The 15,950-nt window shown below is 38.6% G+C and overlaps 1 protein-coding gene across 1 annotated transcript in view; it reads left to right on the plus strand.

The window, feature by feature from the left end:
- The window catches only part of CRIM1 (cysteine rich transmembrane BMP regulator 1), a 568,056-nt gene that overhangs the window by 328,156 nt on the left and 223,950 nt on the right, over positions 1 to 15,950 (plus strand). Inside the window, exon 5 of the mRNA XM_075203677.1 lies at positions 7,894 to 8,015. Within this exon, the coding sequence (XP_075059778.1) occupies positions 7,894 to 8,015 (122 nt within the window). The remainder of the gene's footprint in view (positions 1 to 7,893; positions 8,016 to 15,950) is intronic.

The raw sequence follows: 15,950 nt of genomic DNA on the forward strand, positions 1-15,950 counted from the left end.
CCACCTTCTATATCATGACACCAGCCTAAACAAGTGGTTAGTCCAAGAATGGCACATGGTCTGCACATGCGGATTACTCATTCATTTTTATGTCAAAGTGGATGTAGGTTGTATATTTCCCCCAAATGCCGGTTGGCCATCATTCATCATCATGATTCATCACAATTTATTTATATAGCGCCACTGATTCAGAGCGCTGTACAGAGAACTCACTCACATCAGTCCTTGCCCCATTGGAGCTTACAGTCTAAATTCCCTAATATACATACACACAGACCGAGAGAGAGAGAGAGAGAGACTAGGGTCAATTTTTGATAGAAGCCAATTAACCTACTAGTATGTTTTTGGAGTGTGGGAGGAAACCGGAGCACCCGGAGGAAACCCAGGGAGAACATACAAACTCCAAACAGATAAGCCCATGATTGTTTTAATCTCTTTATTTCAGGCATTTTGCATGGCACAGAAACTTGCATAACACATATTACTCCGATATCAATGCCTAGGTTGTGCTAGCATACTGTCAGAGCTAGTTTATTTAGATCCACATATTCAATATATGCTTGTACATAATTCAACATTAATTTTGAAACAGATATTTTAATGAAAGTGGCTTATTTGAGAAAGATACGATTTTATAACTATTCTTGCAAACAGGATACTCTCTAAAATATGCTCAATTTCTAAATTAGAAACCAAATTATACATAATTGAGAATGTTTCTGCAAAATAATTTACACCCATGTGATTTGCAGAGCACATAAACCCAACTGATGAATAAGATGTATTTTCTTCATAAATAACTTAAAATGGGTATTGTACTAAATAGTATTCCATAGATCATGCACTATAAAACCTGATATTTCCCTTTATTTGTTATAATGTTCCTGCATTTCCGTTATGCTGCTGGATTAGGGGTGCAAATGTATTAAAAATTTTGGTGAACCGGGACAGGTCATAGCGGTAACCAGATACTTATATATCTAATTTTTTGATTGATTTATTTATTTATTGATTGCTCTACATAAGTAATGTGAAATATTTTCTGTGTATACCACAAGACTGCCACCCAATAGCCAAAATATTCTACCTTTGTCCCGATGGTTGGAATGTTGGGCGGTATGCTACATTCACCAGCACGTCACACAGCAGAGAGCAGTGAGCAGGTGCTGGTTTGTGCAGCACCTCATCTAAGATTTTAGGGGATAGGAGGAGGGTTGGGGCGTCCTAGCATGCCCCCTGGTGGTGTGTTCACGCATTAATGTGGCATGGCCATGACACCTTTGTGTGGAGGTAACCCTTTCATTTATTGGACGAAACATCAACAGCCAAAAAAGCCCTCTCGCCTATTGAAAATTGAGAAATATGCCCTTCTGAGTGTTCACATGGGAATGTGGTAACTACTGTCTAGATTCACTACTGTATATTATTTGACGGCATTGTTGTATTAACAGGTTACTAACATTAACTGCTCTGATGCTCAGCTGGGTTAACATCTAACTGACACTAAAATATGCTTAGGACCAAACCATGTTGCTGGTCAGGGGCAGGCTGGGCTGGGGGGCAGGGGGCATCTGTCCCCCAGCCCGGACCCATAGTGAGCTACCTTGGGCTGGGTCACTGGGCCACCTACATTTTGTTTCCTTTAAAATGGACCTAATAGGCTGCTGAGCCGATTCTTGCTCCCTGGGCTACAATGTGCCAGACCCCCCCTGTTGCTGGTATTTATGATTGCCCAGCACTGTGTGACATTTGGAGCAGAGATCACGTGACCTCATAGGGGCCTCTTAGTGTGGTTATCGGATGTCTGTGTACACACAGTCATCTAATAACTGAGAGGCTGTATTATTCCCTGTAAGTACACTGACGTGAGTGATGATGTCAGGTCACTGTGTACACTGATGTTTATTTACAGGGATCATATATTAATGAATATATCAGAATACAGAGCAAGGATTATCTTTTGAACTGACTCCTGATTAATTCTGGATTTGTTTCCAATTACAGTGTGCAGTCAGTGTTACAATTTACAGTGTGTAAATAAAATGAAATCCCATGACACAAACCTGCGGAAAGTACAAACATCTCACTTTCATTTACATCCATAAATTTTCCTCAAATTAATGTTAAACAGGTCATAAAACATGAGCTTTTTTGTAATTATGTTGACATCTTCATTAATTTCATTGACTTCATTGGGAAGTTAAAACCACATATTTTTTTAAAGCCTACTGCAGATATTTATTATAGCATATGACATAAATCCATATTTAAGAGAACAGGGTGTACTGAGGAACGCACTGAATTACACACTTGGGGCTTGTACACATGGTCACTTTCCCTGCATCCATGGAATGTTCGCTTTGAACTAAACTCTACTGAACACAATGCCCATTAAGCTGCGTTCTTTAAACAGGGAACGCAGCTCAATCTGAACATATTACATAGACAGGGAAAGCAATGTGTGAATGAGCCCTTCAAAGACACCGTTTCCCCTGCTTTTGCGTTAATTCAGAAGATATAATTGATAGAAACAGCAAATTTCTGCACATGGTCTGTCATATATTTGCATAGATCTACCATTTGTTATAGGGATCTATAACCCTAGATTGAACTTCGTGTGTATGAATGGAAGTTCATGGTGGAGGTCATCAACAACACAGCTGAATATTTGATGCGGCAAGTGGTAACGGGAGAGAGAAGCACGGCAGCTATTACTATAATTTTTGGTTTGGGTGACATTAGCAATGTCTGCGCATTCACCTGTATTATCATAGCTACATTGTTAGTAAATAGTAAGGTTCTAAAATAAGATATAGGTATATTCCATGTTTCATAAATTCTAATTTTCATAATCCCAAAGAAGGCAAAATTAAACCTCCAGTGTGGCAATTAAGCTTTACAGGGAGAAAACAATTCCTTCCTGACTCAAAAATTGCATTTGGATAAATCCCCTGGATCAATCACCCACAGAATGTTCTCTATTAATTATCGCTACAAATTGTACAAATACCGTTTCTTGTAAGAACTGCATCAAATCCATTTTTTAATTCTGCTAGTGAATGTGCCACTACCGTGTCAAAGTTCTGCACATTAACTAAAGAACCCCTTCCTATTCTGATAGCGAAATCATCTTTCTTCCATGCACAGCTAAAAAAGTTTTGTTCTTGGAATGTTTCTTGATGCAAGAAGTTAGACAATCTACTCATTTTGTATTGCACTCAAACATTTTATTAGCTTTAAATTAAAAATCTGAAACAGAGAAAACATCACAGGCCATTTATGAAACACACTGAATGACCAGCACAAAAACTCTGTTGTCTACAAAGCCTGTGAATGAAACCTGGCTGGGTCTGTGCCTCCACTCAGCACAGGAAACTAAAGGGAAAAGTACTATATTGTAGATTAACTTAGTAAGAGTTGTGAGACGGACACCCTTCTGGTGATGCACACAAGAACAATTTATTGCCTGGCTCTTTGCTTTTATTGTCAGGGTAGAAAAGTAACAGATAACACAAAGTTCCACAGACTTTCTTGTGACCCTAATGCTATATAAACGGAGACCAACTCCCTAAACACCAGCTGACTTATTCAGCATCAATCACCCTGTACAAACAAAAAGATAGGTTTAAATATTTTACACTCCTACCACAGTTCTAACTTGATAATAAACACATGACACTCCCACCTTGCCTTAAAAAGGAGTTCTCTGCCGGTGTTCTGTTTGATTACTCTCACTGCAGTCACACCCTGTCAGCCTGCTGTGGAAAAAAATCCTTCTACACTACTATGGAATATGTATTATTATGTTGTCACACATATGTCCTCCTACTATATTTACGCTAGCTGCAATGTTTTTCGAATTTATAATTCTGTCTGCCCTGCAGACTGTCAGCTGAACACCTAACTCCTCTCTTAAAGGCCCGTGGAAAACCATTCCCTTTGTCACACAATGAATAATGAAAATGGCTTAGCAGAATCAATATGTAAAACACATGAAACTGGGTTATAAAAACTTTAATATAAAATATGTACATAAAATGCAACACTAAAACAACAATGCTCAATAAATACAGAAGTGAATCATTCAAAAATAATTACAGGTAATTCAACAAAATCTATCAAACATATATGGCTTTATTACATGGAATAGTTTAAACAGTGACTTCTAATTGAGAACATAATAAAGAGTCCTTCATTTTGATCTTCATTACCAGCATAACGTTGCCCAGTATAGAGAAAGTATATTCCCATTAAGGACAGTATCGAAAGAACCAGGATATAGAAAAAAAATAAATTCTATTTTATTTCACTTTTAAGTCCTTGGGCTATATTTACTAAACTGTGAGTTTGAAAAGTGGAGATGTTGCCTATAGCAACCAATCAGATTCTGGTTATGACATATTTAGTACATTCTACAAAATGACAGATGGAATCTGATTGGTTGCTATAGGCAACATCTTCACTTTTTCAAACCCGCAGTTTAGTAAATATACCCCCTGGTGTATGGAGGGGTACTAGCAGTTCTTTATGTAGTATATTTATTATTCTTTTCCTATATTGCTCTGGTCACCAAAAGGATATTTGTCCTTTTTTATTCTTCCATATCAGTTGGATTTATTTTACATCTGCTGTATCAGATCTCTAAATACAATGAACGATGGAGGTCCCGGGAAGGGACCACCTCTAAAAGTCTTATTACAGGTAACCGAATCATTTGAGCACTATACGTTTTAAAGTGGAAATCCCATCTAGCTTACCCTGCTAGCAATAGGAGGTAGCAATTTGAGATCTTGCTATCATGCCGAATAACTAGCTTGAGCTAGAGTAGTCAAACACAGAGTTTGGTATAGATCTTCAGCTACAATGATTTTAAACGAGGAAACACGTGTCAGGTCACTGCAAGGCTGAATATATATATATGTATTCCAGTCATGTCATTTAGAAGCCTGATCCTATATATGCCTCGTCTGTGTGGTGTAGCAATTATGGAAATAGTGATCCTCTAGATGTCAGGCACCGCTGTCAGACACCAGAGATTGATGGGAGATGTGGAAGACCCTCCCACAGATTCCAAGGTGTATTCTGTTAGATGAATAATTGAGAGAAGCACTCAGAGTTCTAAAAATCTGCTAGTACAATTCTGATGTAAGTTGTATTCTCCTCCAGCATAGTTCTGACACAGAAGCTTTTGCATTTTTATTTTCAGAAAAGCACTGTATTCAATAGATTACTGATGCTGTGAATGCCACCCATATAATCCTCTCGCCTGTTACCTACTTTTATTACAGGGGTAAGCGTAGGATTTTGACAGTGGAGATTCCAGTTTTGCCTTTCAACAAAATACTTATATTCTATTTATATACATAATCCCCAGACACCACATAAAGTATGTCTTTCAGAGCCTCCATTACACACAGTATGCCTCACCCCCATGTCTGCAATATATAAAAGTCCTTCCTCATGCCCATAACTGACATGTGGGGCCAATGCTGTATATACTTCTGACATTAGCTGTTAATATTGCATATATTCCTGACATTAGTAGGTTAATACTGTGTATTCTGCTAATGTAACATTATACTGCTGATGTGCGGGGAAGGCATACTGTATACTGCTTATGAAAGGGGAGGTATACAGTCTATAATATAGGCATAAGGTAAATTCTTCAAATACTGCAGACATGAGGGGAGCCGTACTATGTATATTATATAGCCATGGGGGGCTTATATTGCTGGCTTGAGGTGGAGCCATACTGTGTACAGTGCTGACATGAGGAGGTGTAGTACTGTCAGGACGGCCAAGAGAAATGTAGGACCCTGGCACAGCAACTTCATGGGGCACCCCCAATATTCGACTAGAAGGGAAAGTAATGTACCAAGCGTAGCGTCGGCGCACCGCCAAAAGGGTTTGGCCATACTATTGGAGGTGTGGCTGTGTGTCATTGGGGGCGTGCCTAGGAGGTGAAAAGCGCAAGGCAAGGAATAATTTTGTATATCCTTATTAAAGGATACAATCATTTGATGCTACAGGGCTCCCATAGTCTAGGGATCGAGCCCTGTAGCACTGTCATTACAGAAATGCCCAGCAGCTTTAATCACACATGCCCCCTCTGCCCACATGCCTTACATACACCTGCCCTCCCTCTGCCCAGCAGCTTTAATCACACATGCCCCCCCCCTCTGCCCAGCAGCTTTAATCACACATGCCCCCCTCTGCCCAGCAGTTTTAATAACACATGCCCCCTCCCCATCACATCACCCCTTTTTCTCCACTGCAGAGCACACTGGAACATGAAGATATCCAGCAACCCACCTGCACTGTGTCATGTGACTGCAGCAATCACATGACCTGCTGATGTCACAGTGACCGGGATCCAGCTACAGCCTAATGGAGATGGATGCAGCCTGTGTGGTCCCTGCAAAGACTGTCACAGCACATAGTATGCAACTTGACAGTCTATGCAGGGACCGCATAGACTGCCTGCGCAACACCCCCACGCCCCCTCCCTCCTAGGAAACATACAAAAAAACCAGCAGGGAAAAAAATAGTAAAAATAAAAAACACTTTGGTAGTCTGCAGTGCGGGCTCGGGCCCCCTGGCATACGCGGGCTCCGGTAACCAGTACCCACTACCCCCCCTTTCTCGGGGCCACTGAGTACTGTGTATACTGCTGACATGTGGGGAGGACATACTGTATACTGCTTATGAAAGGGAAGGCATACAGTCTATAATGTAGGCATAGGGGGTATACTACATTTACTGCAGACATGAGGGGAGCCATACTATATATGATATATCCATGAGAGGGGGGCTTATATTGCTGGCTTGAGGTGGAGCCATACTGTGTGATGTGCTGACATGAGGAGATGTAGCACTGTATTTACTGAAGACATGAGGAGGCTGTTGTACTGTGTGTAATACATATATTAAGACATACTTGCCTCCTCGATATGATGAAATAATTTGCAACATTGAGCTGCAGTGAGCAGAGCATTATGGTACAACTGGTGTAACTGAATCATGTGCACCCCAATCTTCCACATCTCCCATATGGAACATACTGTATATTGGAAAGGGGCTATACTGCATTCTGGTCAGGACAGTGGCATTATTAAAGACAGATCTGTCTAAAAGAGTAGTTTAAGTTTGGCTCCACATGACACATATGGCTTAGACAGGGACCCATTTGCATGTTCAGAGTATGATAAAATATTCACAGTGAGCCCCCAAACCTTTAGAGTTGTCCTGCACTACTGGTGAAGCAAGTTGTACAACTTATATGGTAATGAATATTCTGCAGCCATAGGTCAATTTGCTGTGACCAGACCCTATAGTACATCCCTAAACAAAAGATGAATATAATTCAAAGGTGCTTTGTGGGATCAGCAAATTGCACATTGGCAAGCAATATGTTATATATGATTTTACACTAGTATAATAGAGCTGCATATACAGAAGAGAGGACAGTACCCTACTTCCGTGGACTGGTATCTTCCTTTGAGTAAAGTACACTGTAAACAGGACTGTATGCAGTTGCACCCTCTCAAAGATGCAGATTGTTTCCTTGCCCTTCATAAATTACTCTTCATCATTCAATTTCTACAATAAGGATATTGCCGTATTTAATTCAGTCTAAGGACACTGCTGTGTTTGTTTCTTTTAAAGAATAAATCGGAATAAACCGTATTGATTTTGGCATGCCAGAGTCTACTGATTCTGTGCACTGACTGATAATGCAGAACCTGTACAAGTAATAGACTGTTTTGACATCTGCTGGCAATACCCAATGTCCGCTGGTGTTCCCCAATGAGTTTAATTGATAGTTAATTATTTTTGCAAGGAACAAAATAAGCTGTAGTGCTGACACATTCTCCACCTTTTGCTTATTCACAGATGTGAATGTCTTTCGGGGCTGTGCAGTTTCCCTGTATGCGAAGCAGGGTCAATCCCTCGAATCGTCTCACGAGGCAGCGGAACGCCTGGAAAGTGCTGTGACGTCTTTGAGTGTGTAAATGGTAAGTGTATTACTTTACATTAGGGACCTGAAAGGCTGGATAGCAGACGCACTGTACAATGTATCAGCAGGGAAGTTTGCACAGTGTGCTGCGCAAACAAATTAGAGGTTACAAAAAGTACAGTACACCTCTTCTCAGTTGTTTAATCTTTCAAAAGGTTTACAAGTTGGCTGGATCTCTTTAATTAGTAGCTTAAACGAAGATTACAGTTTGCATTCAGACTGCACATCAATGAAAAGAAAAATAAATAAATAAAGGACAGGGAAGATGCATCAAAGGTGATTTAATGATTTGTGGGCGTGGGGTTCTTCATTTATCTGATTCAATCATCCACCAGTTCCTCTGTATTTAATTTTAAATGAATTCATTGTTCAGAACACTTTTTTTTTTTCTCTAGTCCTTTGGTCAAGCTGCGAACTGTCTTATCTGTACCCATTATCCAAATAGGATCAAAAGCTGCAAGTAACTTTCATGCATGTAAAGATTTTTGACGTGGTTGAAGTCCAAAGGAGATAAATCCCATCAAAAGAGATCAGTCAGAGGTCGCATTATGTGATAGGACGTGGATGCTGATATTTTCCAAATGTAGCTGAATAAATAAGGAAGCTGCTTTCTTAGAGGGGAATTATCATGGAATTTAGGGCTGTATTAATTAGGGCTGTAAATGTGAATTAATGATAAGACGGTTCTGTCTGGAACTGTAAAGTGCTAAAAAGTATTTTGTTTAAACGATATATACTAAGGAAGTGTACCAGGACCTGCCCTTCTCAGGGGGTGATACCTGTTGTGAAGTCCTTAGATGACATTTATTTAAACGTGCACAGGAGAAAGGCGCTGTAAGCCTTTACAACCAATCATATTCAAACTAGTTTTTCCAATCGTAACAAATGAAGCAAACTTCATAAACATCTTCTGTTGTGCATTTGTACATGCTGGGTGCTGAGTCGCTGTTCATCATCATCATCATCATCATCATCATTTATTTATATAGCGCCACTAATTCCGCAGCGCTGTACAGAGAATTCATTCACATCAGTCCCTGCCCCATTGGAGCTTACAGTCTAAATTCCCTAACATACACACACAGACAAAGAGAGAGACTAGGGTCAATTTGATAGCAGCCAATTAATCTACCAATATGTTTTTGGATTGTGGGAGGAAACCAGAGCACCCGGAGGAAACCCACGCAACACAGGGAGAACATTCGAACTCCACACAGATAAGGCCATGGTCGGGAATCAAACTCATGACCCCAGTGCTGTGAGGCAGAAGTGCTAACCACTGAGCCACCGTGCTGCCCTGTTAGTAAATATACAATGGAAATGTTTATATACATGGTAGATTTGGCCTAAAAAACTATGCGACTACAAACCCCCATCCACTTCATATATAGCATTTATTTAGGGGTTTTAGTATTTTTATTTTGTTGTTGAGTATTTCTGGGTGAAGAGAAGACCCTAATAGCTGCAATCTCTGCATAGGTGCACCTGTGTGAGCCAGCTTCTCTTCCAGATACAAATACAGCTGCGTTGGCGCAGGAGGCAACGTGGGGACCTGGTCTGCCACTCATACGGGCTCTTCCAAGCTTCAGTAAAAGAAACGAGAGTGAAGGAATTTGTTCAAGGTGGTACACTCAGTACTAACTTATTTTCAATTTGTTGTTTTGTATTTTGTTTTCAACATCTATTTAAGTAGTTTTACTTTAAAAATTAACCTTTTATTTATTTTTCATTAAAATATATTCATTGTAAAACAGCGAAATATAAAAAAAAGAATGTGAATAAATCAAAAATTGTGAAATAAAAATGCTGGGTGCACTTACATTGATTACTGTCTTATTCAATTATAATTCAGTGTTCAGGCTTAATAAGAAGAAGATGAATTTATTCTTTTGGGATTTATATCTCTTTCTTTATCACTTAATATCTTTCCTTACATAGAGGTTATTTCCGAGCAGTCCAGCCCTTCATCTTGGATTGCTACTATCCGTATTGTTCACTGTGGATACAGTTGTTTTATTCTAAGTCTAATAACAGTGTTCACATTTGTATCTGATTGTACCCTCTGGTTAGAGCTTAAGCTAGGTACACACTACACAGTTTTCATCCAATAATCGGCTCAAACAGCCGACATACCACCGCTCATTCAAAAGTCGGGTCAGTGTGTGCAGTGATACAATGGTCGAAAGTCTGCCCAAATGGACGATTGTCGCCTCATTTGGTTGGTCGTACCGTTTAATATTTTCGTTCCAATCTCGTTTCTGTTGTGTATTGTGTATAAACTTCCAACCGATCCACAACAGTGAGTACGAAATAACAGTCATTGCTCACGACAACATGGCTGTAATAAGTCGCTAAAGGGATGTCCGCTCTTCCCTTTATCGTACTAAACAAGGCTAGTGTGTATGCAGTCCATGGACTGAGCGATCGGACCATCGTTCGCATGTAAAATTGATCGGCATAAAAAGTTGGTGGAAAATTCTGTAGTGCGTACCCAGCTTTACTAACTGTGGCTGTATATCTATTTCTACTTGATAGCAGAAAAATGGTTTTGCCTTGATAAAGTTTATTTTTAACCAGTGAAACGCGTGTTGGCGATTGTGCTAGCTGCACTTTATATATTTCCGTGAAAATGTAAAAGACCATGGCAGCATTATGCTAACAATATAGGTTAGGGCAATATAGCTACTATTAAGTCCCGAGTTAGAGTGGAGCAACCAGAAGGCAGTGAGCAAATCACCTCCGATTAATAATATAGCTCCTAACAAGCCCAGAGCAAGAGAGGAACACTTAGGAAGTAGCTAGCAAACCACTTTCTATTATCAAGCTGAAATAGATATACAGCCACAGTTAGTAAGCTCTAACCAGAGGGTACATTCAGATACAATTGTGAACATTGTTAGGAGACTTAGAATAAAACAAATGTATCCACAGTGAACAATATGGATAGTAGCAATCCAAGATGAAGGGCTGGACTGCTAGGAAATAACCTCTGTGTAAGGAAACATATTACGTTGTGAAGAAGGAGATATAAATCCCGAAAGAACAAATTAATCTTCCTTATTATTAAGTCTGTATACTGAATTATAATTGAAAAAGACAGGAGTCAATGTAAGTGCACCTGGCATTTTCATTTCACAATTTTTGATTTATTCACATTGCACATTTCTTTATATTCCGGCGTTTTACAATGAATGTATTTTGATATAAAATAAATGAGGGTTGATTTTTAAATTAAAGCGACTAAAATAGATGTAGAAAATAAAAAAAATCCAAAACAAGAATAAGGGAGTACTGAGCGCACCACCTTGAATAAATTCCTTCTCTCTCTTTTCTTTTATTGGGACAACAATCATTTAGTGGTGCATCCCACATCTGATAAATGAGAAATATCTTAGAATTAGAGTATAGGGCAAAGTAACTCTCCACAGTTGATGCAACAGAAAAAAACCCAGCATTTTTCTCTCTTTCCAGCTTCACTCAGATCAAATCAGAATTTTGGCCATTACAGCTTTAGGCAGAAAATATCAGGACGTCTTTCAGTGTTTTTTTTTTTTTTTTTACGTTTTGCGACCTTTTATTTAACTAAAGCCATTGAGAGCAGCCCAGTGTTTAGTAGTCTTTGCCAGAGTGGATATAGTTGACACTCCAGGGGGTAAATGTATCAAGCTGAGAGTTTTCCGGCGGGTTTGAGAAGTGGAGATGTTGCCTATAGCAACCAATCAGATTCTAGCTATCATTTTGTAGAATGTACTAAATAAATGATAACTAGAATCTGATTGGTTTTTCAAACCCCCAGAAAACTCTCAGCTTGATACATCTACCTCTGGGTCTCTTGCTCTAGATCTTCTTAGGTCCCCTGTTTCATCTTAAACTAACCAGCTAATGCTGTGTGGCCAACATTTTCAGAAAGGATCCTCATACAGCATCCTTGCATTGCGGTATTATAGAGATATGGGCAAAACTGCATTGTGTTACTTGGAAGTTAATACCAACATAGAATTTTTCCCTTTGTTCACAAGGGTTGTTTTATTTTAATTGTGCTTCATCCATGTGAAATAGACACGTGAAAACTGGATAAAAATAAAGTGCATTTGCTTGTTTGATAGTTTTGCATTTTCATTTTCACAAAAAACATTTTAAATGCTGTGCCATTAGTTTTGTCTGCTTACACATGTTTTTGCCCTGTCCAAGAAAAGCTGCACAAGTAAACATTTGAAAAAGAAAAATTCTTTGCAAAAAGCACTATCTAAGCCTCTAAAAGAAAGTGGAGTCTGTTATTAAACTTTTCAAATTTTCAAATCTGACACTCAGAGAATTGACGGATTTAATACAGCAAGTGAAGGGTATGATCAACTCGTTAGCAATTGTAATCAATGGTGATTTGATAAGTATTTATGGAACGTTGATTGTAATTATGGGCTAAAAGCTGTAGCAATTAGTCATCCTACTTACCAGTGTGAATTCCAGTTGTGAATAACTTAATCCCGAAGTTTAGATATAAATAAATATTACAACTTGTTAGGAAGTGAAGTTTTTGACAAAGCAAGCATTAATGTGATTTTGAAATGGGTTGGATTTGAAATGATGCAGAAGTCAACCTTAAAGTGCACTTGTCTTTACAAATCAGTATTTTTAAATTGAGAATCAACAAATTTGTGCATAATGTGATACATTTTGTTATTTACCCAAAAAGAAGTGTGATATTTTGTATTATACAAGTGTATAGACCAGTATGTGTATTTCCTTTAAAATGACAAGACATTACCTTTAACAACTTGGATATATGGAGTCTATTTCACTTTCATATAGAGATATGTTTGGCACCACATTCTTCCCTCATCATTTTGACAGGTGCCTCATATCCTCTTGCCTCCATTCACATCTTTATATCTTGACACACTATGTTACATGCAGCCCTGTTCTTACTTATTATTTACCACAACATCACCACCCTCATCTCCTAAAATGCTGTGAGGATTCTGATGATCTTATTGGCTACAGGTTGTTCTCTCTCTAACCACTTCAAAACCTGGGCCATCCGGACATGCTGGTACTCTGACCCTGGACAACTACTCTTTAAATTTAATATATTTTACTATCAACAATGTAGGGGATGGAAGAGGGATAATGTCATTTCAATTGTCTGCTTTTAAAGCATAGTTATCTAGAGCATTGGTGCTCAAAATGTTTTTGTAATCCCAAGGATGTCATTGTTCTAAGTCCAAGAGGTATATTTATCAAGCGATGGTTATGGAAAAAAGCGTAGATTCTTGGTGGTTTGCCATCAATTTTTAAAATGGCAATTTTAGTAAACAATAAGCTTTACCTTTAAAAAAAAAAATTTAAAAAAATTGACGGCAAAGCGCAGAGAATCAGCAGTTTTACATAACCGCCTTTTGATACATTTACTCCCCTATCTCACTGTGCTTCCATTCTGGGACCCCGAAAGAGGCTTTGCATAGTTGACAAAAAACAAAACAAAACAGTGGTTGAGTCTAACATTAGGACGGCGTATGTTTATATTTTATAATTATGGTAGTAGAGTCTAAGTGTCTTTGCGCTCTTATACTTTCTTAGGTGACTATAAGACAGCCTTTTCCTAAAATCACAGGCCCAATCTACACAACGACTGGAGTGTATGTACTTGTAATGCAATACTTTTAGGATATTTGCAAAGCAAGTCAACAGAGGACTGTGAGCTTATGGCAAAACTCAGCTGGAATCACTAATATGAAATTAAATGTATCAGTCACTAGACATGTGTCATTTAGTTGTTGGGGAAATTTCATAATATGATTTCCAAATCATGGTTAAATTGATTTCTAGTAAATTTGTATCTTAATGTGTTTCCCTGTTCCCTGTTGCTCAGTGTTATAAAACAAAGGTATCTTAGATTACTTTTTGAAAAGAAAACTGAACATTTGCAGATGGTGATTTTGCTGAAAAAGTTCAATATCTGCCCCAATGAAACTTATATACTTACCATTAATTGTCCCATTTCAGCTGTTTTATGAATACAATCGTTATTAATCACTTTCTAATTTTTAGGAGCATAGCTGTCTTTTTGCCTGTTTCTGAGTGTTGTGTTTAAAATCTTCAATAAAAGCTAAGGGAACAAAAGATTAAACAAAAACAATGACGTAATAATGGAGCAATTACAAGGGGCCCGATTCATTAAGGATCTTAACTTAAGAAACTTTTTATTTAAGTTTTGCAGAGTGGCCACCTTTGCGATAGTGACCGGAGGGGAGAGCACATAAGATACGGTGAGGGATTCAAAGATCGCTCTACTGCAGTGCTCTTCCCATAGGCTTCAATGGCTAATGGCATTAGGTACAACTTAAAGATTTTCAGAACTTGGGGCCTGATTCATTAAGCATCTTAACTTAAGAAACTTCTTATTTCAGTCTCCTGGACAAAACCATGTTACAATGCAAGGGGCGCAAATGAGCGTTCTGTTTTGCACATAAGTTAAATACTGACTGTTTTTTCATGTAGCACACAAATACTTGATAGCTTATTTGTACACTGAAATGTAAAGTTGATATTTGTGTGCTACATGAAAAAACAGTCAGTATTTAACTTATGTGCAAAACAGAAAACTAATTTGCACCCCTTGCATTGTACCATGGTTTTGTCCAGGAGACTGAAATAAGAAGTTTCTTAAGTTAAGATCCTTAATGAATCAGGCCCAAGATGTCTTACTCCAAATCCAGGGCAGTTGTTAGTAAGCTATAGTTTTACGGCAGAGGATTCCACATTTTTAATTGCAGTTAGAGTTTTGGTTAATTAAGTGAAAGTTTTTACATTTCTGGTTATTTTCCAAATGTAAATGAATAGGGGCTGCCCTGCTGTACATAATTATGGTAGTGTGGACATTAGATAATGAATCAGTACATGCCTACCATCCTACAGCTAGGAAGAAGTTCACCCCAGGACACGAGGAATAGAGAGTTTGCGTGCACCAGTAGTCACATGAAAAGCTTCGGAGTGGTTACTGGATGTTGTATCTCTCTGGTGGACCATTTGATTTTATTATGGGAACAGTCACCTCTCATCTTTTCTAGTCTGGGCACCAGAACAAGTCTCTGGGAAATGGAGCCTTATAATGAGAAGCTTTATTGCTGATGCAAAGCCTGAACGCACAGCTCTTCTGTCCTTCTATAAAACTGGCCCATTCTGCTGCCTTGACCACTATCGTGCTTGGTTAGTTTGATGGACAGGTGCAGAGTACCATAATAGAGCTTCCAAAGACATTTTTATATAGTTCATTTGTTTTCATTAGTGTCACTGAGATCCAGTTACTTTTCCCTCCAATGTCAGAGTTCCATTGTTCTGCCTTGTTCATGTTTCTGAAATATTTTCATTTACCTCAAAATAAGAAACTGCTTTGTAATTGGCCATCCACAATTATCTACGTTTGCAAATTTTTGTAACATCAGTCAATCAATGGTACAGTCGTTTCAGATTGCAACTTGTAGTCTTGCAGTCAATTTAAACTGAATTTAAAATTCCGTGTTAGCATTGTGGCAGCAGCATTTTATCTTTCTGTGATTTATCACCGGCTTATTCTGGATGGGACTGTAGCTGTTCATATCACACTTTATTAGACATGACTAGGTCTCCCTTATTTGCCTCTTAGGCATTAAACTTAGACATCCACATCTTTATATGTCACTTTTTGCTTCTTCTCAGGTAGCAAATGTGCTCAAACTGTTATATTTGCCATTTCCCACTAATACAGTAAATCTCAATGCATTGGGGGGAAAGCATTTTATTATAAAGATTCACCGTGGCAAAAACTGTGGCTTAAAATAGAAAATGCCTGGTTCAGAATGTTGTAATGAGACCAGTCAGCAGAGCTAGGGCTATCCTGGGAAAATATGGGACCCAGGTGATTCCATAGCATAAGACATGTATAGAAGTGAATATG

This window comes from Mixophyes fleayi, chromosome 3 (assembly GCF_038048845.1).
Source record: "Mixophyes fleayi isolate aMixFle1 chromosome 3, aMixFle1.hap1, whole genome shotgun sequence".
Taxonomy (NCBI): domain Eukaryota; kingdom Metazoa; phylum Chordata; class Amphibia; order Anura; family Limnodynastidae; genus Mixophyes; species Mixophyes fleayi.